Consider the following 27,497-nt stretch of genomic DNA (forward strand, 5'->3'; position numbering starts at 1 on the left):
TGTGACGTTCACGTTGATACAACACACTGGTTCAGACTGCAATAACAATCCATGGTAAACAAAAACATAAGAATAAAGATCATCATAATCTTCAGTTTCTTTCTGACCGGTGTGAACTTAAAAAGGTGCAGAGAATCCTCAGGTCCATCCCAGTGTCTGAACTCTCAGTATGAGACCATACAATCAGTTTAATGACTCCTTGGTCCACAAACTACAAACTGATTGATACCTTGGTCTGTCAATGTTTATTTATGCAATAAGGTACGAGAGGCAGTACTTTGTTGTCAATAATGTCGGCTTCAAGGGTGTTGTAAGGACATTATTTATGACAAAGTACTGCCTCGGGTTATTGTTATTTTGAGTGCGCACTCATATGGAACGCTCAGATAAATGTTAACAGGCAGCTGTCGAACATTATAGCTGAATAGAGTACACCTCGTGACCAATCAGAATGCTTGATTTCCTCTACCGGTCTTATACATTTCTATTGAATGTATGGCGTTGTTCTGTACTCTTCGATGTCTTTTGTTTCCATGTGTTGTTTTTCCCATGTGTTGCTTTGTACCTAGAGTCAAATTTCCCCAGGGGGACGATAAAGTATATATCTGTCTGTCGATCATTATTAACGGGGATTTTCTGGAGCAAACCGTGAACATAAGGGCTTATATGGGCAAATTCCCATTCTAGGATATGTATTTCGGTAAGCGGGCCAAACACACAGCGTTGCTAATGTTTTACGACGGCGGTCTGTAACAACATCAACAACATTAAAATAAATTGAAACGCTTCTCTCTCCTGTCCTCACCTCGTTTCCTCTCATCACGTTCAGCCTGCCTAATCTCAGAGATATCGTTGGTCGTCATTCAGATTGGTCATCGTGTCGGGGCACTTTCGCCACCACCTTGACAGAATCATATCACCTCAGCAGAGGTTTGCACAGTGAACCACAGCGCCGACAGGACGGGGATCCCTACATCATGACGAGGCTGCACGCGGGTTAGATCCATCACACGTGTCCACAATCTATATTCTCACGAAAAGCAAATGAAGAATACATGCGGACCCGTAGGATCTGTAGTAAGATTAAAGCATAGAGAGAGAGAGAGAGAGAGAGACAGAAAGAGAGAGACCTGGCCCCAGACCAGCTCCACATCAGCAGCAGAGTGATGCTGCGGCTGTTGCCACAGCCCGTCACTCTGCTCCTTCAGAGAGACGCTGCACCTCTTATGTAATCGCCTCCTATTGAACTGTATCACACAAAGAGGCCTGGAGGCGCCTCGTGTACATTCAGCGGAGCAGAGCGTGCAGTAATTAGGGGGCGGGGCTAAATTATGCACAAGCAAATATTGATATATAATATTATTCTGATGGCTTTAAAGTTAACAGTCAACTGGCTTATACTGCACCTGAGAGTATAGACATTATCATCCAGGAATCAGGACAGGAGAGAGAGAGAGAAGGTTGTTTCTGTTGTTATGGTTATTGTTGTTATCCATATGAATTGTATATTTTGATGTATCTCGATGCTTTGGCAATACTGCTGTTGCAACATTCATGCCAATAAAGCCAATTGAATTGAATTGAAATGTAATTGAATTTAGAGAGAGGCAGAGAGAGAGAGACAGACAGAGAGAGAGAGAGAAAGAGAGATAGAGAAACAGAGAGAGAGGGACAGAGAGAGAGAGAGAGAGGGACAGACAGAGAGAGAGAGGGACAGAGACAGAGAGAGACAGAGAGAGAGAGAGAGAGAGGGACAGAGACAGAGACAGAGAGGGAGAGAGAGAGGGACAGAGAGAGAGAGAGAGAGAGAGGGACAGAGACAGAGAGAGAGAGAGACAGAGAGAGAGCGAGAGAGGGACAGAGACAGAGAGAGGGACAGAGACAGAGAGAGAGACAGGGACAGAGACAGAGAGAGAGAGCGAGACAGAGAGAGGGACAGAGACAGAGACAGAGAGAGAGAGGGACAGAGACAGAGAGAGAGGGACAGAGAGAGAGAGACAGACAGAGAGAGACAGAGAGAGAGAGAGGGACAGAGACAGAGAGAGAGACAGAGAGGGACAGAGAGAGAGAGAGAGACAGAGAGAGAGAGGGACAGAGACAGAGAGAGAGAGGGACAGAGAGAGAGAGAGACAGAGAGAGAGCGAGAGAGGGACAGAGACAGAGAGAGAGGGACAGAGACAGAGAGAGAGAGAGCGAGACAGAGAGAGGGACAGAGACAGAGACAGAGAGAGGGACAAAGACAGAGAGAGAGAGAGACAGAGAGAGCATCGACCTCACTGACTGCAGGTATGCGAGCAGGTAGGCAGACCGGCAGGTGGACCATCCTGAGGGGGATTGAAAGGCTTTTTACAGCCTGCGTCGCGCCGTCTGTTTTATTGATTGCAACAAATATAACAAAAATGCTTTTCAAGGAAATTTCCAACCCGCCGAGCTTTAGATGAAATGGAAAGGTGCCACGGTACCAGGAATACATTCAAATAATGAAGATATTAAAAGGTATGTATGCTCCTCATGTTCATCGGCAATACTGATAGATCCTGTATATTTATGTTTATGGGGACATGTGAGAGCAGCGTATGAATATGACCGACTCTTCCAACATCACGGTGACGACAGTACCTCAGGATTCTGCTCGGTCACTGAGCGTAGCCGTTAGTTCCAGCGCGTCCCGGGTTTCAGTCTTTATGCTCAGCTATAGGACGAACATCTCTCCACTTGGGGCTCAGCTATGAGAGTGATATCGATCTCATCATCTCTTGTAAAGAAAGTCTACACTCTCAAAAGTTGAAATAATAATGTTAACAAGACACTTGCTTCTAACTTATTTAATTGGAGGGCTCTGACTCAAAAGGGCAACGTTTGGTAATTACTTCTCTCCACAGACAGCTACTAAGTCCAAAGAGGAATGAGGGCAGTTAAATCAGCAACAGATTTTAATGGGAAATATTCAGTATTCACTACGTATGCTTTTTTTATTCGTGGCAATAGTAGAAGGAAACAGGGATGTGCATCTTAGTGTTTTACTGCAGAAGGTAAATGTTTCAGGTTTTCAGTACACCATATACACTATATATACTAAAAATCAACAAACAGCATGCTGTGGTCTACAAAAAAAAGACCTGTTAAAGAGGCAAACAAATGTATTAAGAGCCAAAAACACAAAGAGCACCTCTTTCTTTGTGATTCAAGAAACCTTCAAACGCGACAGAATGATATGACAGTTCAGGAAAACAACCCCCCTCCCTCCCTCCCTCCCCTCATGTCTTACCATCTGGTAACAAAAGAGTGATTCTTTCATATCTGGAAGACACCACTAAGTAATGGAAAGCAAAAGGAATAACTTATTCATTGCCAGTGTGATGTCTTTTTCCTTGCCATACAAATTAGAACAGCAAGTTACCACTCGAAGCAGGAGGGACAGAAAAGAAGCCAACTCTAATTAGTCTCCCAGTGTTGAACATTTAATAAACCAAACAAAGTGATGGAAATCAGCAGCTAACCACCAGCGGAGGACGACACGCGGCAGCACACGCGGGCTACAGGATGTGTCACGTGTTCGCCCGTGGGGGTGAAAAGTCCAACTAAACCGATGCAAATGTAGCTGACGGGAGAAAAGAAGACGGGACTTTGTTAAATCTCATGGGGCAAACCATCTCTACCTCTTTGGGCTGGAAATTATACCGCAAAGCATGTACAACATATGTACAACACATGTACAACACATGTTCAACACGTGTACAACACGTGTTCAACACGTGTACAACACGTGTACAACACATGTTCAACACATGTGCAACACATGTTCAACACGTGTACAACACGTGTTCAACACGTGTACAACACGTGTACAACACGTGTACAACACGTGTACAACACATGTACAACACATGTACAACACATGTTCAACACATGTAAAACACGTGTACAACACATGTTCAACACATGTCATGTGTGTTCTACATGCTTTGCAGGATAATTTTTAGCTATACATGTCAAAGCTTTATTATTAATCGGACATATAATAACTGCATATTATCCTAATCACTCAAAATATAGGCGACTTAAAATGGCAACCATATTTTCAGTTTCGAGTGAGTGTTGAGCCCTGGATGGATGTACGATGTAGAACAGTTCAAAACCCACAGATTAAAACTAGATAAAAGACTGAGTGTTGCCACCACTTGTTGGATTAATAAATTCTGCATCATTATATTCCAGAAAGTTGAACAATGGGAGGAAAATCAACTCTGTGTTCCCTCATACCCCCCCCCCCCTGTGTGTGTGTGGGTGTGTGTATGTGTGTGTGTGTGTGTATGTGTGTGTGTGTGTGTGTGTGTGTGTGTGCATGTGCGTGTGTGTGTGCGAGTGCGTGTGTGTGTAAATCATGCTGCAGTGCATTTTATCTGTCCCCAGCTCTTCTCCAAGGCTCAGCTGGATTCTTTATGCTTGTCTATTTTTATGAATGTGCATTTGTGCGTGCGAGTGAATGTTTGAAAGTGTGTGACTGGATTGAGGAGGACTTTTTGCTGACTATATTAAGTCAGGTGGGATTAGACCACCACTTGGCTGATATACTTTATGAATCTTATTAACATTTCCCCTGTTCATGTATACATGTGAGCAAATTTCGTATCATCACGGATTATATGACTCGGTGGGAGACTATGCACCAAATCTACCCGAGTATGAGTGGAGGGTGTCTTTGTGAATCACATGACACGTCCCTACCCGTCCCTACGCGCCCCTACCCGCCTCTACGCGGTGTATGTCTTGATGATGGTGGGGGAAACCGGAGTACCCGGAGTAAACCCACGCAGACACGAGGAGAACATGCAAACTCCACACAGAAAGGACCTGGAACGACAGGGATTCGAACCAAGGGCCTTCTTGCTGTGAGGCGACAGTGCTAACCACTGAGCCACCGTGCCGCCCATTGTATGTTGTTAGTGTGCTTTGAACAACCTGTGTGGGGTTATTAATAGGAGACAACATATTTACTTCAATAAAGTCATCTTTAATTAACTTTCATTCAGGGAGAATTGTGATCTGTCCATCCACGTGTGTTTTTTTTTCTTCTAATGAGTGTTATTATGCCGATGCACGATGTCCACTGGATATTAACAGAGAAGGACACCTCTGAGCACGGCGCGCATGTCGTCGTCTCCTTTGATGACCAGCGATGAAAGAAAAGGGAAAGAAAAGAAGACGGGAAGAAGAAGGGAAGAGGGAAAACTCAACAGGCAGACTATCGTTACCATAGCAACAGGCAAGCTGTACTGCAACTGTCAGAATTGCGTTTCTTCTGTGTCTTTTTCTAGAAGAGACGAGGGACGAGTCGATGTTTTAACACAAGATATCAAGATGTACCACGCATACTAATATTCAGTGTTCTCTAACCGGCTCTGAGGCTCATCATCGTCACGCAGATGGGAAACATTACCGAGAGGAAGTGCACTGAAGAGGGCTTTATGAAACAAAGGAAGCGAGATGATGCACAAAACAAATGAATTTTTGGCCCACTTACATTCTGTGAAGCCTACGGCACTAAAATACATAACATACATGTGGCGCTGTCAGCTATTTAATATAAATGCGTACATGTACACTACCGTTCAAAAGTTTGGGATCACCCAGACTATTTCGTGTTTTCCATGAAAACTCACACTTTTATTTATCAAATGAGTTGCAAAATGTATAGAAAATATAGTCAAGACATTGACAAGGTTAGAAATAATGATTTGTATTTGAAGTATTAATTTTTTTCTTCAAACTTTGCTTTCGTCAAAGAATGCTCCTTTTGCAGCAATTACAGCATTGCAGACCTTTGGCATTCTAGCTGTTAATTTGTTGAGGTAATCTGTTGAAATGTCACCCCACGCTTCCTGAAGCACCTGCCACAAGTTGGATTGGCTTGATGGGCACTTCTTGCGGACCATACGGTCAAGCTGCTCCCACAACAGCTCAATGGGGTTGAGATCTGGTGACTGTGCTGGCCACTCCATTACAGACAGCATACCAGCTGCCTGCTTCTTCCCTCAATAGTTCTTGCACAATTTGGAGGTGTGCTTTGGGTCATTGTCCTGTTGGAGGAGGAAATTGGCTCCAATCAAGCGCTGCCCACAGGGTATGGCATGGCGTTGCAAAATGGAGTGATAGCCTTCCTTATTTAAAATCCCTTTTACCTGGTACAAATCTCCCACTTTACCAGCACCAAAGCAGCCCCAGACCATCACATGACCTCCACCATGCTTGACAGATGGTGTCAGGCACTCTTCCAGCATCTTTTCACCTGTTCTGCGTCTCACAAATGTTCTTCTGTGTGATCCAAACACCTCAAACTTGGATTCATCTGACCATAACACCTTTTCCAATCTTCCTCTGTCCAATGCCTGTGTTCTTTTGCCCATACCAATCTTTTCTTTTTATTGGCCAGTCTCAGATATGGCTTTTTCTTTGCCACTCTGCCTAGAAGGCCAGCATCCCGGAGTCGCCTCTTCACTGTCGACGTTGACACTGGCGTTTTGCGGGTGCCATTTAAAGAAGCTGCCAGTTGAGGACCTGTGAGGCGTCTATTTCTCAAACTAGAGACTCTAATGTACTTGTCTTCTTGCTGAGTTGTGCACCGGGGCCTCCCACTTCTCTTTCTGCTCTGGTTAGAGCCCGTTTGTGCTGTTCTCTGAAGGGAGTAGTACACACCGCTGTAGGAAATTTTCAGTTTCTTTGCATTTTCTCGCATGGAATAGCCTTCATTTCTAAGAACAAGAATAGACTGGTGAATTTCACATGAAAGTTCTTTTTTTCTGGCCATTTTGAGAGTCTTATCGAACCCACAAATGTGATGCTCCAGATAATCAACTAGCTCAAAGGAAAGCCAGTTTTATAGCTTCTCTCATCAGCAAAACAGTTTTCAGCTGTGCAAACAAAATTGCGCAAGGGTTTTCAAGGGTTTTCTAATCATCCATTAGTCTTCTAAGGCGATTAGCAAACACAATGTACCATTAGAACACTGGAGTGATAGTTGATGGAAATGGGCCTCTATACACCTATGGAGATATTTCATTAGAAACCAGACGTTTCCACCTAGAATAGTCATTTACCACATTAACAATGTATAGAGTGTATTTCTGATTGATTTAATGTTATCTTCATTGAAAAAAACCAATGCTTTTCTTTGAAAAATAAGGACATTTCTAAGTGATCCCAAACTTTTGAACGGTAGTGTATAAGGAACAGCAAACAAAGCTGTGATGTTAAAAGTTCACGAGAAAGCGACACTGCAGTATTTTTAGATGAAATCAATTCAACCGTTATTTGAATTCTAAAAAAAATGTTTGACTGAATCTACTGCAGAGCCATCGGAGTGGAAACATCTGGAGCTGCAACGATCAGTCACATAGTCAAATAATCGAATGAGAGAAAAAGTTACATTTAAAGAGGTCACGTTAGACTCTAAATCGTGACGGACAGTTCTCTCCATTTCCAAAACATTTCATTGACAAAACCGTGATCTTGAAAATAAGGAGATTTAGATTAATCAATAATGATGAATGGTTATCAGCCCAAGAAAGATGTAAAATGGTCAAACTAAACTTTATAGTCCCCCTATATTCTCAACCTGTTAGTTGCATCTAAAGCTGTCGATGGTGACATGCTTGTAGAGCAGATGGTGACGGATCCCTGCTCACCGCCCGCTGTCTCACTATAGAATCACCATATCCACCTCGTGTATGCTGCACAGTGGCTGGTGAGCAGGGATCCAACATACATATATATATATATATATATATATATATGTATATATGTATATACATATACATATATATATATATTAGTATGTTTCCAGTCTTTTATTCCTCCAAAACCATCCTTCCAATTCCCCTTATCCGAAGTGACTATATTTTACTTAGTTCTTGTTATTGAGGCATTACTGTTTACTAAGTAACACACACACAGAATTAAACACTTGCCTTCAAAATCATCCAACTGTCACACATCAAAGGGGAGGTGTGATTGCAAGACTGTGTGCTTGTATGTGTGTATGTGTGTGTGTGTGTGTGTGTGTGTGCGTGTAGCAGATGTTATGTGCAGCCTGTCAGACAGCCAGCAGTATCCTGCAGCTGATACTCTCTGGACAGGCTGACTGACTGACGAGTATGATGTGTGTGTGTGTGTGTGTGTGTGTGTGTGTGTGTGTGTGTGTGTGTGTGTGTGTATGTGTGTGCGTGTCTGTGTGTAGTTGGGAGCTAGCTTTGCCTCCAGCAAATCAATGTCTTCTAAAGGGAATGTGGAACCTGAGACAAAGAGCGAGAGAACTGAGAAAGAAAGAGCAAGCCCACGGCGAACACATTATGCTCTCCTTCCCCTCTCCAATCTCTTCACACACACACACACACACTGCCCATTTCCCAGTAAGGGCTGTGTGAACCATTCTCGAAGAAGAAATCAGTGCAGATGTTGATTCATCCCTGTGGGACATTATCCCCCGGGCCAGCAGCCTCGTCTGGATCTGGGTGAGAAACGCGGACAAATCAGATTTGTTTGTCAAATTAGATCTTTATTGTTCGCAAGTGATCAGATTGGATTTGTATGTCAAGACGTCACAAACCTATCTGCATGTTCCGAGTTGCTGTGGTAACAACGTGTGTGATGTCGGTACTGTATACCACACTGTGCAGCAAGAGGTGTGGGGCCACCCCCGAGATACTGACTGGTGGGGACGCGTATGTATTTATGTATCGATAAGCGAAGCAGGAGACAATTTGAGCCTCCTGAGTAGCTGAGACCAAAATGTAAAAATCTAATTGAAATAGCTTTCCAAATGGATACCATTTGCAAAAATAAAATGTCATGTGGTTTGTAGATTTCCAGACTTACAATACAATCTGGATATGCCACGCAGCCTAAACAACGCCTGGGATCGAGCTCCATTGGGGGACCTGAGTACGAGCGTGTCTTATTCCCATGCTTATTGGAGCCAAAAGAAAGAGAAGTCTGAAAGTCTATCCAAGCCTCAAAGGTGTGATTGGATATGGAAGTGGAGCCGCTCTTTCCATCCAGCCGTTGTTTTAATGATTTCGGAGGATGCTCTGCTGCTCTGCACTTTGGCTACAAGAACTGCTCCCTTGTCGTGGTGAAGTTAACTCAACACACACTTCTCCCTAAGCCCACTGTATTTTATCACTGTCTCACTGTCAGTAACACACACACTGTTAACGTGTGTGATGCGTCTCCAGTTGTGTAGGCCTGAGTCATTCTGGAGTTAGAGGATGAAGACTTCAGTGCAGCCTGCTGGCTTGTTGGAGGTGGCATATAAAAGAGGAAGTAATTAGGTCCTCACTCAGGCATACCATGATTTAAATGGGAATATGATTTAAATGGGAATGTGCTGCATACCCTTTTAACCACGTGAGCAGCTTCGCTCTGGGGACGCTCAGTCGGAGCTGAAATACTGTACCTCTATGGGGTGGAGTGCCCGGAAAATTGGCTCTCACATTAATTTCTCCCTCAGGATGATTAACGACTTTGTCGATGCCGTCGGGTCAAAATCTTTACTTGTCCAGTGCTTTGGTTTAAAGACCAAGTCCAGACTCTGTTGTACTTGGCTAATTAGCATATGTTAGCATGCTAACACGCACAACTATGATGGGAAAAATATCATACCATAAACATAATGCGTGATAATTGTGTTGTTAGCTGAAAGGGTGTGTGAGTGTGTGAGTGAGTGAGTGAGTGAATTATAAATGTGGCATCCAGTTAAGAAGTAGACTTTGATATTCATAGTATTTTTCAAAGATATTCTGTTAATCTAATCAATTATTACCAAGCAAAGATCTAGGCACTTACATTGTGTTAAAAAGGGGTGTGGCTGAAGAAAATAGTTTGTTGTAACTGTGTCCACTCGTGCTTTATCATGAGTAGGTGTGTGTGTGTGTGTGTGTGTGTGTGTGTGTGTGGACATGACTGCTCCTCCAGCACTTTCCAAGACAAGTGGTACTTGAGTATAAACGAGACAACCAATGACATGTCTGACAAAAACCTTGTATGGGTTGAAAAGGTTGATTCCCGACTTGATGCATGATTCAGTGACACTGTCTAGACAGAGAAAATGTATCTCTTTTCAGAGCAATATTCAAAGATTGTTACATTTCTTTTTAAACTGTTCTGGGAAAAGAAAAGAAGCCGTGGTTAAGTCCAATGTCTCAATGGTGTAGTATCAACCCTTCAAAACCACTTGTAGAAGTTAACCTGCACTATCTCTGCAAACGGAGAAGCTCATCGTCAGTTCAATTATGGCAAAACATGGAGAGACAGATACATATGGGAGCGAGCAGAAATAAAATACATTCAAACCAGGAAGTAGAGAGAGGAGCCATGAGACAATAATCATCTGCCTGCTTGTCAGACATGTCAGACAATACCGCTGGTGATACGACTCTCTTATTACACGCTGGCTCCATAACACTGTCCTCGCCAGTGGTACACACACACACACACACACACACACACACACACACACTTTAATATGTTGTCTTCACTTGCTTCGTTGGTTTGTAAGGCAAGACAGCTCTATTGCATTTTTTGTCATTTTCGTTTTAATTCGCCCATCGCTGTCCAGAACACAGTATATTAATACGGATATCCATATTTACCTCTGATTGTTTTCTCTCCCTGGGATGCGGTCTCCTGATGGGTCCATGGGGGAGGGGAGCAGGTTGAGACAAGAGGCCAGGGACTGGCTTGAGTCTTCTCTGGACACTGTGCGCACACCCAAACACACGTTTCATCATTATATGACGTTGATTTCTTTCATTTCAGTTGGCAGCTTAAATGTGCCAAAGTACCTCACCTGACCACGACACAGATTACAAAATAAAATCAGTATACGTTATTATATTCAAGCTATAAAACACCAGTAATGTCACAAAGTAGCTTATTAAAACTCTGCACTGATAGGTTTGTGTAATGACAACAACACCGTTGGTGGTGTGGAATGATCACACGTCTACTTTAAATGGCACATTTGACAGAGCAGTGTGAAAGAGTCTGGAATAGAAACTGGTGGGCAAAGATGTGACGTTTCTTCGTGTCTTTGAAAAGGTCTCGTTGTCTCTCCGTCCTCCTCTGGTTCCACAGGGCGTGAGTCACATGGATTGGGAACACAGAGCCTGCAGCTGAACACTGCTCGCCATAAATTTCTGTGAAACTGCTCTTTTTAATAAAGGCTTCAACTAGCCACCTGGGAGAGGTAAAACTAAGGGAGTGTGTGGGCTGGTGAGTGGGTGTGTGTGGGTGTCTAGTTGTGTGTTCATCTGTGTGTATCTTTATATGAATGCGTGCATGTATCTGGTCTGTCTGCTCAGCTGGTTGTGTAAACTGCCTGAAGAAGTGTGTTCAGGTGTGTGTGAGTACTTAAATTAGTCCCTTTAATTTGGGCTTGTGTTCTTTTCCCGTCGCCAGCACAAAGTCTTCGTCTCTTGACTTCATGAGAGCAATTTATCAAACCTTTAATTTCATGCGACAGTCTGCAAAGCATGAGCTCTAATGACTAAGATGCCCACTTGTGTGTTAGTGTGTGTTTATTAATTATGGCGCCTCTTTTTGCTTGCCTTAGGAGTGGTTTTGAATCTGTGTGTGTGTGTGTGTGGTTGTGTGAGTCCAAACCCACCCTCCCTACCAAAACACTCCAACCCCCATAAGCACAGGAAATTCAGTTTATTAGGGCTGGCGCTTCAGTTGTAATCTCACCTCCACAGAGCTGCTGAGCATTTCACTTCATTTGATTGCGACTGTAATATTCTGCGTGTCTACCTGGTGTCACGACGCTATTAGAGTGACCCAAAAGCACGACTCAGACAGGAGTCACAAAGAATACTGTCTTTGGTTGGAAACAGGCTGGGTCAAAACCGGGAGATCAGTCCAAGAAGCAAACAAGTCCAAAAAGGGGCAGAGAATCAGAGGTCAGGGCAGGCAGGGTCAGGAATATACTCTAATAACGCTGGAGAACTTGGCACGAAAACACAAGACAATCTGGCAGAGGACAAGTGGAAGTGAGGGAGCTAAATAGTGAGGGACTAATGAGGGGATGGGCTGCAGGTGAGAAGGGCGTGAGGACCAGGTGAAGGGAATGAGGGACTAACGAGGGAGTGATCAGAGGCAGGTGAGGGGAGTTGGATTGACGAGATGGTGTGACAGGATGAAAACAACGATTGCAAAAAGGAAGGCGTGGAGCTAAACTGTTACACCTGGGACTTGTAGCCTAGAGTAGAGATAGGTGAATATAACTTCACACGACTATATACTTTGACTGTGTGATCTGTGAGATAAGAGTCAAAGGGAGACGTGCTCACACATGCTGGGAGTCTAGCCGCTAGCGTCTCCATATCTACAGTCAAACATGTCGTCCCTGTGTCTGAGAGGCCCAGGAAAGAAAGGTAATCACATTTCAAGTTCATATTAACCCAGATGAGTCATTGTATTCATGGGAGGGAGCCCCAACTCTCCAAGTCGAAGCGTCTTATCTGAGGAAAACATTTGCAATCTGAAATATAATCAATGCCAGCAGTATTTGCAAGAGCTGGTACATGTGCTTAATTACCATAATGCTCCAGCAAGGAGAGATTGGAATAAGAATAGAGCGCGCAAATTCAATCAATCACTTCACTTCACGACGTCTCCCCACAGCAGTGAAATAGTGAATTCCCTCTAAAGACGTAAATAAGTTAAGAAAATGTGCCGATGAAAGAACAAATAGAGGGGGCGGAGGGCGGAAGAAGGAAAAGTGACTGGGGGGGTGTTCACTTGAATAGATGCATTGGTGGATTGGGAGATCTAAGAAATCTATGTGACAGATATGTCTCTCTTAATTGTAATGGTTTCTTTCCAGAGGAACAGCTACGCAATGATTTACAGGCCCTGTGTGTGTGTGGACACTGTTGCAATAACACAGTGGTTCTCAAACTGTGGGGCGCACCCCTCAAGTGGGGCGCCGAGGTATTACAGGTGGGGCGCGGGGGGGCAGTGCGGAGAACTCTACATATTACAAAAGTACGTGTAAATGTTTAGGTTACGATTACGGCGTTAACAGGTTACGCTTGCGCGATCGCGAAGTCCGAGCTCCTTTGCGACGCACGTATAGCTCAGCAGTGTGAAGACGCAGAGACAGTTGGCAGGAGGGGAAATCAAATCAACCGCAGATGAGGAGAGACCAGTCTTTGATTTATGTCTGAAAACTCAGCGGACAGGATGAAGCCCGACAAATTAAAAAGACACTTGCCGACATTACACCTCACACACGTAAATAAGCTACGGGAGTGCATGTGGGCAATTCACTTTGTAAAAGTGTCATCAGCTGATCAGTTACCTGACAGAACACTTGGATGGAGAGTTGTGTGTGTTCATGCAATTTGCTTTATCCTATTATTTGGGAAAGCACAGTCACAGGAGTCACACAAAGTTGTTGTTTCAATAAAAATTCAGCGTGGACCATTTAGTTACAATTGTGTTTGTGCGGTGGGGCATGAACATTTGTATTGCTCCAAAGTGGGGCGCGACAGAAAAAGTTAGAGAACCACGGCTTTAACCTTACACCTACAGTATTGTCGTAATTGTAAAGTAAGTACCCACAAATAAACATGTAAACGGTCGTATGCTTCACTTGCCACGAAGGCCTTTGTGTAAAGATCCTTTTGTGGAAAAATAAGAATTACCATGTCGATGTCGCTGATCGTCAAAAAGGTCCAGGTCCAACATGAGATCATCTTCATCAAGCTCTGATGAACCCAGGTAGTTTAAAACGTCCTGCAGAGACAAAGAAAAACACCACAACTTTAGAAACAATCAAAACATCTCGAAAAATGATCAGCAGCGATTATTAAAATCATATCGCGATGATATTGTTGGTTAGTTGCTGTTCTCCTAATATAGAAATGATGATCAGTTTGAATGAAAAAAGTAATCCAGGTGAATCATTTCAGAAAATAGAAGAAAGCACTACAGTAGCAATCAACATTGTTAATAATAGCAATGTTATCTTTATGGAATTTATTTAACTTTGCCTGCACAAATAATCTGTCCCTCATCACTGCATCTCAGCTCATGAAATAGAGGTTTAAATAAATGCAGATGTCAGTAAATGCAGCAATATTAAGTAAAAAGCCATGTTTTACAAACTTCCCTCCAGCCTGGGTGACCCTGAATTATTAACAGTGATTCCCGACTCACATTATAGTTTTGTTATTCCTTGAGATAGAAACAAAGACAAGTTTTGACCACGGTAAGTCACATTTCTTAATACTCCCCAAAGAATCTTAATTTGGAGACCTTTCAGTAAATGCTCCCATGTTCTTATGATATCATTATGAGGTTACAGTGACGCCTGACGCTTCATTTGGTTCAGTTGTATTTCAAAAGTCAATGCTGCCATCTGATGGTCATCAGAAGGAAAGCCACTGCAGAGTAAATCTCATATATAACGCATATAATGGGTAGGTCTTTACATCATGCAAAGCCTAATATAATAAACAATGGTTCGTTTCTCACAAAACCAGAAGAGATTGCTAATTATTTTAATAACTATTCTACGAGTAAAGTTGATAATCTGAGAACAAACTTGAGACCCACCGATGGCTCCTCCTCATGCACACTGATTGAGAACTACATGATGTTGGATAAAAGCTGCCAATTTGATTTCGTGCAGGTAACTTCCCCTGAAATCGAGAGAATGTTGTCGTCTCTGCCGACTGATAAAATGGCTGGTATAGACCATTTAGATGGTAAACTGCTGCAACTTGCTTCTATTCACTTATCTATACCAATATGTCACATCTTCAACAACTGCTTAAAGTATGGTGTATGCCCAAAGGTCTGGAAGGTGGCGAAGGTGATTCCTATACCTAAGGACAAGAAATCTGCCTTCACATGTGTAAATAGCCGTCCAATTTGTATACTCCCCATTTTGAGTAAATTATTGGAGAAAATTGTTTTCAAACAAATACAGGATTATTTTATTCGGAATAACCTCACTACTAGTTCCCAACATGCATACAGACCTAATCACTCAACAGCTACTGCCCTTGCCCAGTTAACTGATGATTGGCTGATACAGATGGACAATAAGAAAATGGTTTGCACAGTCTTGCTTGACTTTAGTGCTGCATTTGATGTAATTGATCATGACATTATGATTACAAAACTTGAAAGTTATGGATTCAGCAGAACTGCACTCTCTTGGATGGTTAGCTATCTCTCTGAGAGATCTCAAAGAGTCTTTTATAATGGTAGTTTATCAGACTGTAGACATGTCAGCTGTGGGGTTCCACAGGGGAGCTGCTTGGGCCCTTTACTCTTTTCCATTTTCACAAATGACCTCCCTTTGTCAATTAAAAATTCCAACATGGTAATGTATGCTGATGACACAACACTGTACAGCTATTCTTCAAACAAACTGGAACTTGCTACCATTCTGAATCAGGATCTGGAGAGAGTGTCTGATTGGGTGAAAGTGAATAAGCTAGCCCTGAACATTTCTAAAACTAAATGCATTGTGTTTGGCTCTATGAATACACTTAACGGTGACACAAAGCTTCACCTGTCGATGTCTGGCTCAGCGATAGAACAGGTCCAGAAGGTCAAACTACTGGGTGTAGTGTTGGATGAACAGTTGTCGTGGTCTGAGCACATCGACAGCATTGTCACTAAGATGGGAAGGGGTATCGCTATGACCAGAAAGTGTTTTGCTTATTTACCTCTCCCTATTGTTTGTCAGGTGTTACATTCCCTGGTCTTTTGTCATCTGATGTACTGTCCATTCATATGGGCAGTGGCTGCTAAGAAGGACATACATATACTACAACTGGTTCAAAACAGAGCTGCCAGATTAGCACTCCAGTGTTCAATTCGAACTAATACTGCATATATGCACTCTCACCTGTCATGGTTCTCAGTTGAAACTCAACTTCACTTTTGTCTTCTCATGTTTTTCAGGAAAGTAGTATTTAATCAGACACCGGTATATTTCTTCAATCAGTTACAATACACATTTAACCCTTGTGTTGCCTTCGGGTCATTTTGATCCGAATCAATATTACACCCTCCCCCCGCCTATGGGTCATTTTGACCCGATTCAATGTTTCACCCTCCTGTTACCTTTATATTTACTAACATATTTTACCCTTTGGGTTCAATTTGACGCCAGCAATTAAAACCTCCAGAAAATTATTAGAATTAATATTGTTTTCCAAGTTTAAGTGTGAGGCACTTTGCTTGTTTGTTGACTACCGAAAGAACACCGACATTAAACATTGAATGGGGTCAAATTAATCCGAAGACGGGGGGAGGGTGTAATATTGATTCGGGTCAAAATGACCCGAAGGCAACACAAGGGTTAACAGACATAACCATAACACAAGGAATGCTATTTTAGGTCAATTGATACCGCCAACCCCAAGAACTAACCTCCTCAAACGTACCGTGATCTATCGTGCAATTACCGCTTGGAACCTACTGCCTCCTCGTTTAACTCACATGAGTAACAATTTATCATTCAAAAAACAATTAAAGGCGCACCTAAGAACATTCACCACTTGATGTATTCTATTGCTTTTTAGTCATCTGATTTTCTTTTTCTTTGTATGACTTAAGTTGATTTGCATAACATAACATATATCTTATACTTCAACTGTACTGAGCATCTGACTGCACCATTTTTATTATTTTTTACTTTGTTGTACTATTTTTAACTTGGTTTCACGATATGTTTTGTATGTTTTTGTATGTATTGTATTTTGTCCTTTCTGTGGACCCCAGGAAGATTAGCGGTCGCTAAGGCGTCAGCTAATGGGGATCCAATAAATAAACAAATAAACAAACAAATATCAAGTCGGTGATGCGTACAGAGCACTTAACACTGGTTAACAGACATAGCCTGAAGTGTTGAGCTCAGATGAAACTCTGAAACAAAAAGCAAATATCAGGAGCCAACAACTACGCACCGCCAGTCTCGTGGAGTAGCGGCAGATGCAGATGGATCTTAAAATCCATAACTAGCTGTGTTGAGCTCCCATCACTGTGGTTCGGACAGCCTCAGAGCCACAGAGCCTCAGAGCCTCAGAGCCTCAGAGCCTCAGAGCCACACTCCTCTCTTGATCTGTATTGAACTAAAGTGCTTAGTGCCATGCTGAACTATTGAGAAGAAAAAACTAAATCAATGATCTTTCCAGCCATGCCTATGAAGCCATTGTGGTCTGCGTCCTGTGTGGGTGCGTCACACAATATTGCAGCTTTTTCGCCAGATGCTTGGCGCAGTTACCATCGGAAAAAGACCAGGATACTTTTCAGTGTCATGCAATTGAACAGAAGAAGTCATTCCCGCCATAAAAGCTAATAGCTGAAAGGTATTGGAAAAGAAATGAAGACCCATACCGTGCGGTACCATTGCACACAGAGTTCATTTGAAGCTAAATTACCCATTTTAATGGGCGCCTCTAACCATAGAAATGTATTAATATGATTTTATAACCCAGAGATGTCACCTTTTTACCTCGCTTATGCGATTTGAGTGAGTGTTATCCTCGAGTTAAGAGAGATAATATCAGATGCGGGTCTCGTTAACAGATGGCTCCGTCTCTTAACTGCCGGGCAGAATGACATCCAAAACAGGGATAATAGGAAGCAAGAGGTTCTTCTCCGTCCATTAACATCCACTGGTTTCTGTTCACACTGCAGATCCGGGCCTCCGGGGTGAGAATTGCATTCAGATCATAATAGAGAGATTTTGCTTCGCAGGCAGGTATTATGGCTTCTAGCAATGGAAAATATATACGGACGAACAAATGACAGTCACTGTACGAGCAGACGCTTCACAGCGAGGTGTGTTTACAATGCGCCAAAGGGAGCGAAGGTTGACGGTCCAGTGAGATTGAAAAGCTTTTGTTCAATGAAAATACAGAACAGATCTGTACCCACAATGCCTCACCTGCATCACCTACATGAGTTCTTTACTCAAACTATCTCCTCTTATCAATACAGAATAATCACTCATCCCAGAGCAATGCATGCAATGCCATTTCAAATTGAAGCGAGACAAATATTACATCCCAGTACTTTATACTGTTGACGTTGCGACCAACAGAATCCGTAATGCCACTATGGCTGTACATTTTAGGTACGTATAAATTCTGTGTTTTTATTACATTTGTATAGTAGAGAGCTTTATGAGGTTATGTCATCACCGCGGCTGTTGAAGCAGAAAATATGACTGCAGTCATAAATTAGAGGGAGATATCTACATTTTCTTCTTCTGCAATTTGTAGTCTGGTCATGAAGACAATTTCGAGAAGATTAAGTACTTAATAAGGACATATACTTCCGCATGTCTATTTACCTTTTTATGGCATTTTGAAACAGTAGGAAAAGCACAGGTGTGATTGATAACATGAAATAATGCCATCCTCTTTGGGCATTATGCCAGAGGAATGGCTTACAGTCACACCTGATTTAGAGCCCTATTTATTTACAAGACGTGTTTCCTCTTTTGCTTCGCGGAGCGTTAAACTGTGACCTGCGGAATCGTCTAGCAACCAGTGAAAGAGACGGTGTTTCAAGTTTCAAGTTTTTATTGTCACATCCCCTTTTATACAAGTATAATCGGTTTGTGAAATTCTTATGTGCAAAACACCCGACAGCAGTAGCAGACTAAAAAAAGAATAAGAATGAGAATAAACTATACAATATCCACACAAAAAAGAAGAAAGTATTAACAATATATGTATATAAAACAATGTAATAGAATATACATCATGACAATATATATATATAAAACAATGTAATAAAATATACACTTTTTTGAGACAATATATATATATGTATATACATACAATATATATATACAATATATATATATAAAACAATGTAATAAAATATACACCATGGCCATAGATATTCACAGAATATGTTCTGGTGTATAGTGTTAATGAGGGTCTCAGTCCTTGTTCAGCAGCCTGATGGCCTGACTGAAGAAGCTGTCCCTCAGTCTGTTTGTGCGGCACTTGATACTGCGGTATCGCCTGCCTGACGGTAGAAGGGTGAACAGTTTGTGGCCGGGGTGGTTATTGTCTTTCATCATCCGTTTGGCCCTGGCCACGCACCGCTTGGTGTATATGTCCAGGATGGAGGAAGCTCACCTCCAACGATGTACTGTGCCGACCGCACCACCCTCTGTAGTGCCCTACGCCCAGGGCGGTGCAGTTCCCGTACCAGACGGTGATGCAACCTGTCAGAACACTCGATGGTACTGGTGTAGAATGTTCTGAGGATGCGGGGCCATGTTGAATTTCCTCAGTCGCCTAAGGAAATACAGGCGTTGTTGGGCCCTTTTCACCACGTGAGTGGTGTCGTGGTCCATGTGAGGTCCTCGGAGATGTGCACGCCGAGGAACTTGAAGCTGCTGACCTCTCTACTGCAACTCCGTCTATGGAGATGGGGTGTGCTCTCCTCTCCGCTTCCTGTAGTCCACGATCATCTCCTTGGTCTTCTTGGCGTTGAGGAAGGCTGTTCTCCTGGCACCACTGTACCAGTGATCCAACCTCCTCCCTGTAGGCTGTCTCGTCGTCGTGGGTGATCAGCCCCAACACTGTTGTGTCGTCAGCAAACTTGATGACGTTGGAGCTGTGCATGGCCGTGCAGTCGTGGGTGTACAGGAGTAGAGGAGGGCTCAACACGCATCCCTGAGGGGCTCCCGTGTTGAGGTCAGCGGCTCTGAGGTGGTACTGCCCATCCTCACCACCTGGCGGCCCGACAGGAAGTCCAGTATCCAGCTGCACATGGTAGAGTGCAGGCCTAGACCTCTGAGCTTGGTGTCGAGCTTGGCGGGAACAATAGTGTTGAACGCTGAGCTGTAGTCCACAACCAGCATTACACAACAGTTCCTCCTCCAGGTGGGAAAGGGCGGTGTGAAGTGCCATGGCAATTGCGTCGTCGGTGGATCTGTTTTGACGATATGTCAGGAGCCAACAACTACGCACCGCCAGTCTCGTGGAGTAGCGGCAGATGCAGATGGATCTTAAAATCCATAACTAGCTGTGTTGAGCTCCCATCACTGTGGTTCGGACAGCCTCAGAGCCACAGAGCCTCAGAGCCTCAGAGCCACAGAGCCACAGAGCCTCAGAGCCTCAGAGCCACACTCCTCTCTTGATCTGTATTGAACTAAAGTGCTTAGTGCCATGCTGAACTATTGAGAAGAAAAAACTAAATCAATGATCTTTCCAGCCATGCCTATGAAGCCATTGTGGTCTGCGTCCTGTGTGGGTGCGTCACACAATATTGCAGCTTTTTCGCCAGATGCTTGGCGCAGTTACCATCGGAAAAAGACCAGGATACTTTTCAGTGTCATGCAATTGAACAGAAGAAGTCATTCCCGCCATAAAAGCTAATAGCTGAAAGGTATTGGAAAAGAAATGAAGACCCATACCGTGCGGTACCATTGCACACAGAGTTCATTTGAAGCTAAATTACCCATTTTAATGGGCGCCTCTAACCATAGAAATGTATTAATATGATTTTATAACCCAGAGATGTCACCTTTTACCTCGCTTATGCGATTTGAGTGAGTGTTATCCTCGAGTTAAGAGAGATAATATCAGATGCCAGTCTCGTTAACAGATGGCTCCGTCTCTTAACTGCCGGGCAGAATGACATCCAAAACAGGGATAATAGGAAGCAAGAGGTTCTTCTCCGTCCATTAACATCCACTGGTTTCTGTTCACACTGCAGATCCGGTCCTCCGGGGTGAGAATTGCATTCAGATCATAATAGAGAGATTTTGCTTCGCAGGCAGGTATTATGGCTTCTAGCAATGGAAAATATATACGGACGAACAAATGACAGTCACTGTACGAGCAGACGCTTCACAGCGAGGTGTGTTTACAATGCGCCAAAGGGAGCGAAGGTTGACGGTCCAGTGAGATTGAAAAGCTTTTGTTCAATGAAAATAAAAGAACAGATCTGTACCCACAATGCCTCACCTGCATCACCTACATGAGTTCTTTACTCAAACTATCTCCTCTTATCAATACAGAATAATCACTCATCCCAGAGCAATGCATGCAATGCCATTTCAAATTGAAGCGAGACAAATATTACATCCCAGGACTTTATACTGTTGACGTTGCGACCAACAGAATCCGTAATGCCACTATGGCTGTACATTTTAGGTACGTATAAATTCTGTGTTTTTATTACATTTGTATAGTAGAGAGCTTTATGAGGTTATGTCATCACCGCGGCTGTTGAAGCAGAAAATATGACTGCAGTCATAAATTAGAGGGAGATATCTACATTTTCTTCTTCTGCAATTTGTAGTCTGGTCATGAAGACAATTTCGAGAAGATTAAGTACTTAATAAGGACATATACTTCCGCATGTCTATTGACCTTTTTATGGCATTTTGAAACACAGTAGGAAAAGCACAGGTGTGATTGATAACATGAAATAATGCCATCCTCTTTGGGCATTATGCCAGAGGAATGGCTTACAGTCACACCTGATTTAGAGCCCTATTTATTTACAAGACGTGTTTCCTCTTTTGCTTCGCGGAGCGTTAAACTGTGACCTGCGGAATCGTCTAGCAACCAGTGAAAGAGACGGTGTGGGATTAACCTCTGATTTGGAAAATGTGTTTTCTTCATATTCTCGTTTTATAACTGCGAAACGAGAGAAAAATAGTCATTGAATCAACAGAAGGACGGAAGCTGCTCATCTGTAGTGTGAGCGAGGGCCGTCAGAGATGAAGGTGAAGAGTTTGATAAGAAACTGTGTGCAGCCAAACTCCCTCGTGAATGTCTCACCCTACCAACGCCACCTCCTATCCGGCCTTTTCGCCACACACTGTTTAGTTTAGTTTAGTTTATTTCGATCAGCAAAATATACAAAAATCAACATTCAACAAAAGAAGAAAGGGGCTAACCAAAAGGGTCAAGGCTGAAGCTATCAAGCTTATAAGTGCCCTAACCTATGATTTCACGAAAAAACTTATTTCAGAGAACCATATATATATACGGCTATATATATACTGTGAGTATATTCTGCCTGGCGCACATTCACTGGGACCCGCCATCATTTATTAATTGTTACTGTAACAAGTCCTGTTACTATCCCCCTTCCCCCCCCCCCCTTTATTTAGTGTCTGCTCTGCCGTTCTCTTCCCTCCATCTCTCTTACAGGAGAGAGACAATCAACCTGATTCCCTACAGCTGAGGCCAATTAGGCCTCTTCCTAGCACCTGTTCCCTGAGCCACTGCCCCACACACCTCCACAGCTGAGCCTAACCACACCCCAGCCACCAGTTACATATGTACTTTATCTGCAACGGTCCAAATGAAAATGGTCACAAAAGATGGTATGCAGTTGAGAAACCTAGAGCTGATGAATCTTGGTTACTATAAAGTATATTTAACTAAATAGAGCCTCACATTTGGGAGTGAACATTCGAACAAGGCATTGGATTAAGTTATGACTGCACATTAGCACGGTGCAATTAAATTGAATGACCACCCGACTGCTCCGACATGATCAAAAAGCTATTCAAAGGATGGTCCATGAGCTCTTCAGCGACATTGCTTCGGAGGATTACAAAGTTTCAGTGGATTAAAAGAAACATCCGTTGCTAGAGCAGAGGTAGTCACTTCCAATCCTCGAGGGATGGAGTCCTGCAGACTCTTGTTCCTCTCTAAAAGCTAATGAGCCCCTAATTGACTATTACCTCCATTCATTCCAAATACACTTATAATTGATTTGCCTCTACATTGTTCAATGATTTAAAAAAGAACAGAGTATGAACAAGAACGTAACTGGATCTACTCACCATAATGTATGAAACATACCCAGTTATAATGAGTGTTTACCATCGGATGCAATATTAGAAGGTGTGTGTGTGTGTGTGTGTGTGTGTGTGTGTGTGTGTGTGTGTGTGTGTGTGTGTGTGTGTGTGTGTGTGTGTGTGTGTGTGTGTGTGTGTGTGTGTGTGTGTGTGTGTGTGTGTGTGTGTGTGTGTGTGTGTGTGTGTGTGTGTGAGCATGCTAGTATTCTCAGAACCGAAGTGGTGTGAACAGAATTTTTTTTTTCCTGAATTCATGAAAAATATGTTAAATTAATGCAGATTATTGTTGATAAGGATATGCAGCACATACTGTTGAGAACCACATTAATTGCGCATTTACCTAAATTCCCATCAAATGTTTTTATGATTCAAACATGATAATTATAATATATATATATATGTATATATGTATATATTTCTTTTTTACACCACAAATGGTGATGTATTATTCTTTATATTTTATTCTTTTAATATTGCTGAAGAAAACTCTAAACCTATCTCATAAAATTTGAAAAAAAGATTTATAACAAAACAAAATCAAACATTTGAAAATGTGTTTCCAGGGTTTCGAGTTTTGTTTAAGATATTCTAATATTTAGAGAATTTGAGTTTTAAAAGAATAAAAGGCTTGCAATATTTCAGTTGATTTGTAATGAATCCAGAATGATGAAATTTTTTTAATTGCAAAAGAACTTTATCACAATATTCTAATTTTCTGAGACAGTCCTGTATAAGAAAGAAAAAAAACATGTATCTCCTCGGCTCTTGGAGCTCTACTGTGTGACCAGTTGGCATTAACAGACGCAGCATCAGAGAAAATAATTACAAATTTGATGTGATTTATTGTGTGTAAAATATATATGGCTGCCATGATGCCTTTGAGCAAAGTCAGCATTCAACACCAATAACATACAAACATCCTTATTATTTTTGGATTCAGGAGCCAACAGTCTGTCTGGGGGAGGAAGTGACTCGTTGTCTGCTCCATGATTAATACAAGTGTCGTTTATGACATCGAGCCTTTTCCAGGGAGCAATCAGCCTCAAGGACGTGAAAGGCGGCCTCGTTACAACGCCGTCGAGCTGCCGAGCGACGGTTGATGAGCGCGAGCCGTCAGAGTAAAGTGGATTACACTGGAACTATTTCGCCGTCTACGTCGATCCAACTTCAAGAGATGAGAAAGAAGTTCTTGAACACTTGTAAAGTTTTTGCTGCAATTGAATGTAATCACCGTTAGCCTGCCAAAACATCGTCACGGCTGTCACTCAGAAACTTATGAGCAACGAACAAAAGTATATGCTCGTGAAGTAAAATGTCTCACAGTGTCCCAAAGGGGTATCCGAAGAACAAGAACAACCGGAATGAGATCACCGAACAGCTCAAGCAAACACAGCCGTACTTCAGCTTCACACAGTCCATATCTGGGAATTCAACAGACGAGGTATTTTTATTGCAAACCTGATCTTTTTGTTGCTTTTTGATAGTTAGATGTTGTCTTCGGTGTAATGAAGCAGCAAACAGATCTAACTGTTTGGCCCGCTGCGCTCTAGTAGGCTCTGAACTGGTGCTTATGTCACTAACTATGACCCGCGTTTTACATTCCTTTTATTCATTCCCTCACGGGTTTACGTTGTTTATTTACTTATAATCTAGGCTGAAGACTTTGATGCTTGTTGCTGCCTTTTATTCGATCGTTTCTCACACTGCGCTGTAACTTTTATTCATGTGTTTTCTTGCCCTCTTATTCTACTCTGGCTTGTTTTTTATTCTCTATGCTCTGGGAATTGAATGACTGCTTTAATTGTATTTTTTATGTCCTTTTACGATGTGTTACTGTGGCACTTTGTCTCGATGCTTTTGATGTAAATCTTTTTAAATTGCCTTGTTGCTGAAATATGCTCTATAAATAATTGTGCCTTGCCTCAAAGAAGAAGTCTCAGATGTATCGGTCAAGACGAGCTCACGAGCTTTGGACGCGTTTTGTCAAGCTAAAAGAAAGAGAAGTTGTGGTACCTAATTTGATATCCCGAAGTTTTCTGCACAACTTCAGCCCGTGAACGGCCCTCCAAGGGCCCGAGGAAGGAAAGGAAGAGATGACTCCACGTGTGGTGAAGTGTGAGCCAAGAAGAGGGTGCATAAAGTGTATAGCAAACAACGGTGTTCATCCCTGCCCTTTTTAATCCCTTTAACACCGATAGTTCCTGGCGAAATTAATGGGATTGACTTAAACTAGCTTTTCGTCCACAGAGCTTCCTCGTGTGTGTTGTAAGAAAACCAAAGAATACACAATAGTAGCTAGAGCCGATCCCCAGAAACTAACGTGGCTTTGCACAAAAAAAGTAAAAACAGGGCAAACTTCTTAAATCATACAGACGACTGAAGAAGTTTTTTAAAGTACTTTACCCGTTCACAGTCACACTGAAGTACATTTCAGTACTTTGCCTTCGACAGTTTTCAATGTTCACCGAGTGTTTGTTCACTCTTACAGTATTATTTACACATTCTCCTGTTTCCCACGAGTCGTTGAATATCTGTTAAGACGTGAGGTGCCGGCTTGTTGAGTCAGAGCACCGGAACTTCTCGCTTAGCTCCATTCAAATAACTTGTCTCAAAATGAGTTTCAGAGAAGTCGTTGTCTGAGATTCCGAGAATCTTTAATTAAATTGCCCTCGCTCTGTGTAAACTGGCACAATTCATTTCAACAAACCGGATTTAGCAAATGTTTTTTCCCAGGGTGTGCCGGAACACTTTCATGGCCAGGGGCCACCGGTTGAGATTAGACACAAGACTCTATCGTGTGTGTGTGTGTGTGTATGTGTGAGAAGCTGATTACAATTGTGGTCAATTGTGTATATATATATATACAGGACTGTCTCAGAAAATTAGAATATTGTGATAAAGTTCTTTATTTTCTGTAATGCAATTAAAAAAACAAAAATGTCATGCATTCTGGATTCATTACAAATCAACTGAAATATTGCAAGCCTTTTATTCTTTTAATATTGCTGATTATGGCTTACAGCTTAAGAAAACTCAAATATCCTATCTCTAAATATTAGAATATCATGAAAAAGTATACTAGTAGGGTATTAAACAAATCACTTGAATCGTCTAATTAACTCGAAACACCTGGAAACACATTTTCAAATGTTTGATTTTGTTTTGCTGTTATAAATCTTCTTTTTTTACTTGGTCTGAGGAAATATTCAAATTTTATGAGATAGGATTTTAGAGTTTTCTTAAGCTGTAAGCCATAATCAGCAATATTAAAAGAATAAAAGGCTTGCAATATTTCAGTTGATTTGTAATGAATCCAGAATGCATGACATTTTTGTTTTTTTAATTGCATTACAGAAAATAAAGAACTTTATCACAATATTCTAATTTTCTGAGACAGTCCTGTATATATGCAGAGTGTTAAGTGTGACTACAAAGCAACCTAAAGAAACTGCTAAACTGTGTGTGTGTGTGACCTCAACATCTTAAATGGAAGACGTTGCATACACACACTATGTATTCATGGTATACTCTCGGGGCTCTGAACTAATGTATAAAATCCCACACACAGCTCAAAACCTACCAGACTTCCCAGTTTGGACGATGAGGAGTTGTTTCTGTGTTTGAGCAGACCACATCCCTCCATGCCCGGGGCATCTCTTTGGTTTCCATGGATACGAGGCCCGCCGGCCCCCTCAGACGAGGAGCGAAGACGCCTCTCCATCCGCATCACCTCGTGATAGGGGCTGACACTGCTGCACATGGAGGCTGGAGAGAAGGAGCACATACCGAGAGGAAGCCAGTCAGAGATAAAAGAATCAAGGAGAAACTGTTCCAACAGTGATTCCACAGAAAAGAGACATAATCATATTTGTATGACATTTCCAAATAGCGGCAGTCAGCCCCATTTCCTGTTGGAACCTTTTTTTGAATGAAAATGTAATGAGAAAGCAGCTCTTAATTATAGGACATTTCAAATTGAGTCACCTCTTCCCTTTGTGAAGCTCTTCAGCCATATTGCTTTTGATAAAATGCAATTATGACCTACGTTTGTAATAATAAAGTTGTATAAACAAGCTTGCTGTGTAACACAACAAGAGAATGAATGTGAGATGTCACGCCAACAGAGCATTGCTGGATTGCTCCAATGTGATAATAAATAGACAAAACACACAGTCCTACGTCATCTCGTGAAGCGAAAGGTTATAGGACATTATTTAAAAACACCACTTCACTTCATGCCAAACTTTTTCTCTCTTCCTCTTTTGCTCGCTCGCTCTCACACACACACACACACAGAGACACACACACAGCTTCCCCTATATGTATGTATGTGTCTCCTTGTCTTTGTTATTGTGAACTCACTCTGAACAAACATGATGTTTATTTGCACTGTTTTGGCTTCGCACTGAGCAAAACCAAACAGACATTACCATGTCTCCTTGTCTCCTTGTCTCCTTGTCTATTCAAATATTCTACTAGCAGCTCGGTCCGTTTCAACAAGAAAGTAACTTCAGACCCGGGGCCCAAATACTAGAGGTGTGTGACGCTAATTGCAAAAATGAAAATATTCAAATTATGTTTTTGTGGAGTCCAACAGACAAGCCCTATCTGTTTTAAAACAGGTAGG

The 27,497-nt window shown here is 42.2% G+C and overlaps 1 protein-coding gene across 1 annotated transcript in view; it reads right to left on the reverse strand.

The window, feature by feature from the left end:
- The window catches only part of ccser1 (coiled-coil serine-rich protein 1), a 132,090-nt gene that overhangs the window by 93,345 nt on the left and 11,248 nt on the right, over positions 1-27,497 (reverse strand). Inside the window, exons 4-6 of the mRNA XM_056418259.1 lie at positions 26,451-26,635; positions 13,707-13,797; positions 10,650-10,755 (exon numbers count right to left, since the gene is read on the reverse strand). Coding sequence (XP_056274234.1) covers positions 10,650-10,755; positions 13,707-13,797; positions 26,451-26,635 — 382 coding nt within the window. The remainder of the gene's footprint in view (positions 1-10,649; positions 10,756-13,706; positions 13,798-26,450; positions 26,636-27,497) is intronic.

This window comes from Pseudoliparis swirei, chromosome 7 (assembly GCF_029220125.1).
Source record: "Pseudoliparis swirei isolate HS2019 ecotype Mariana Trench chromosome 7, NWPU_hadal_v1, whole genome shotgun sequence".
In the NCBI taxonomy this organism is placed as follows: domain Eukaryota; kingdom Metazoa; phylum Chordata; class Actinopteri; order Perciformes; family Liparidae; genus Pseudoliparis; species Pseudoliparis swirei.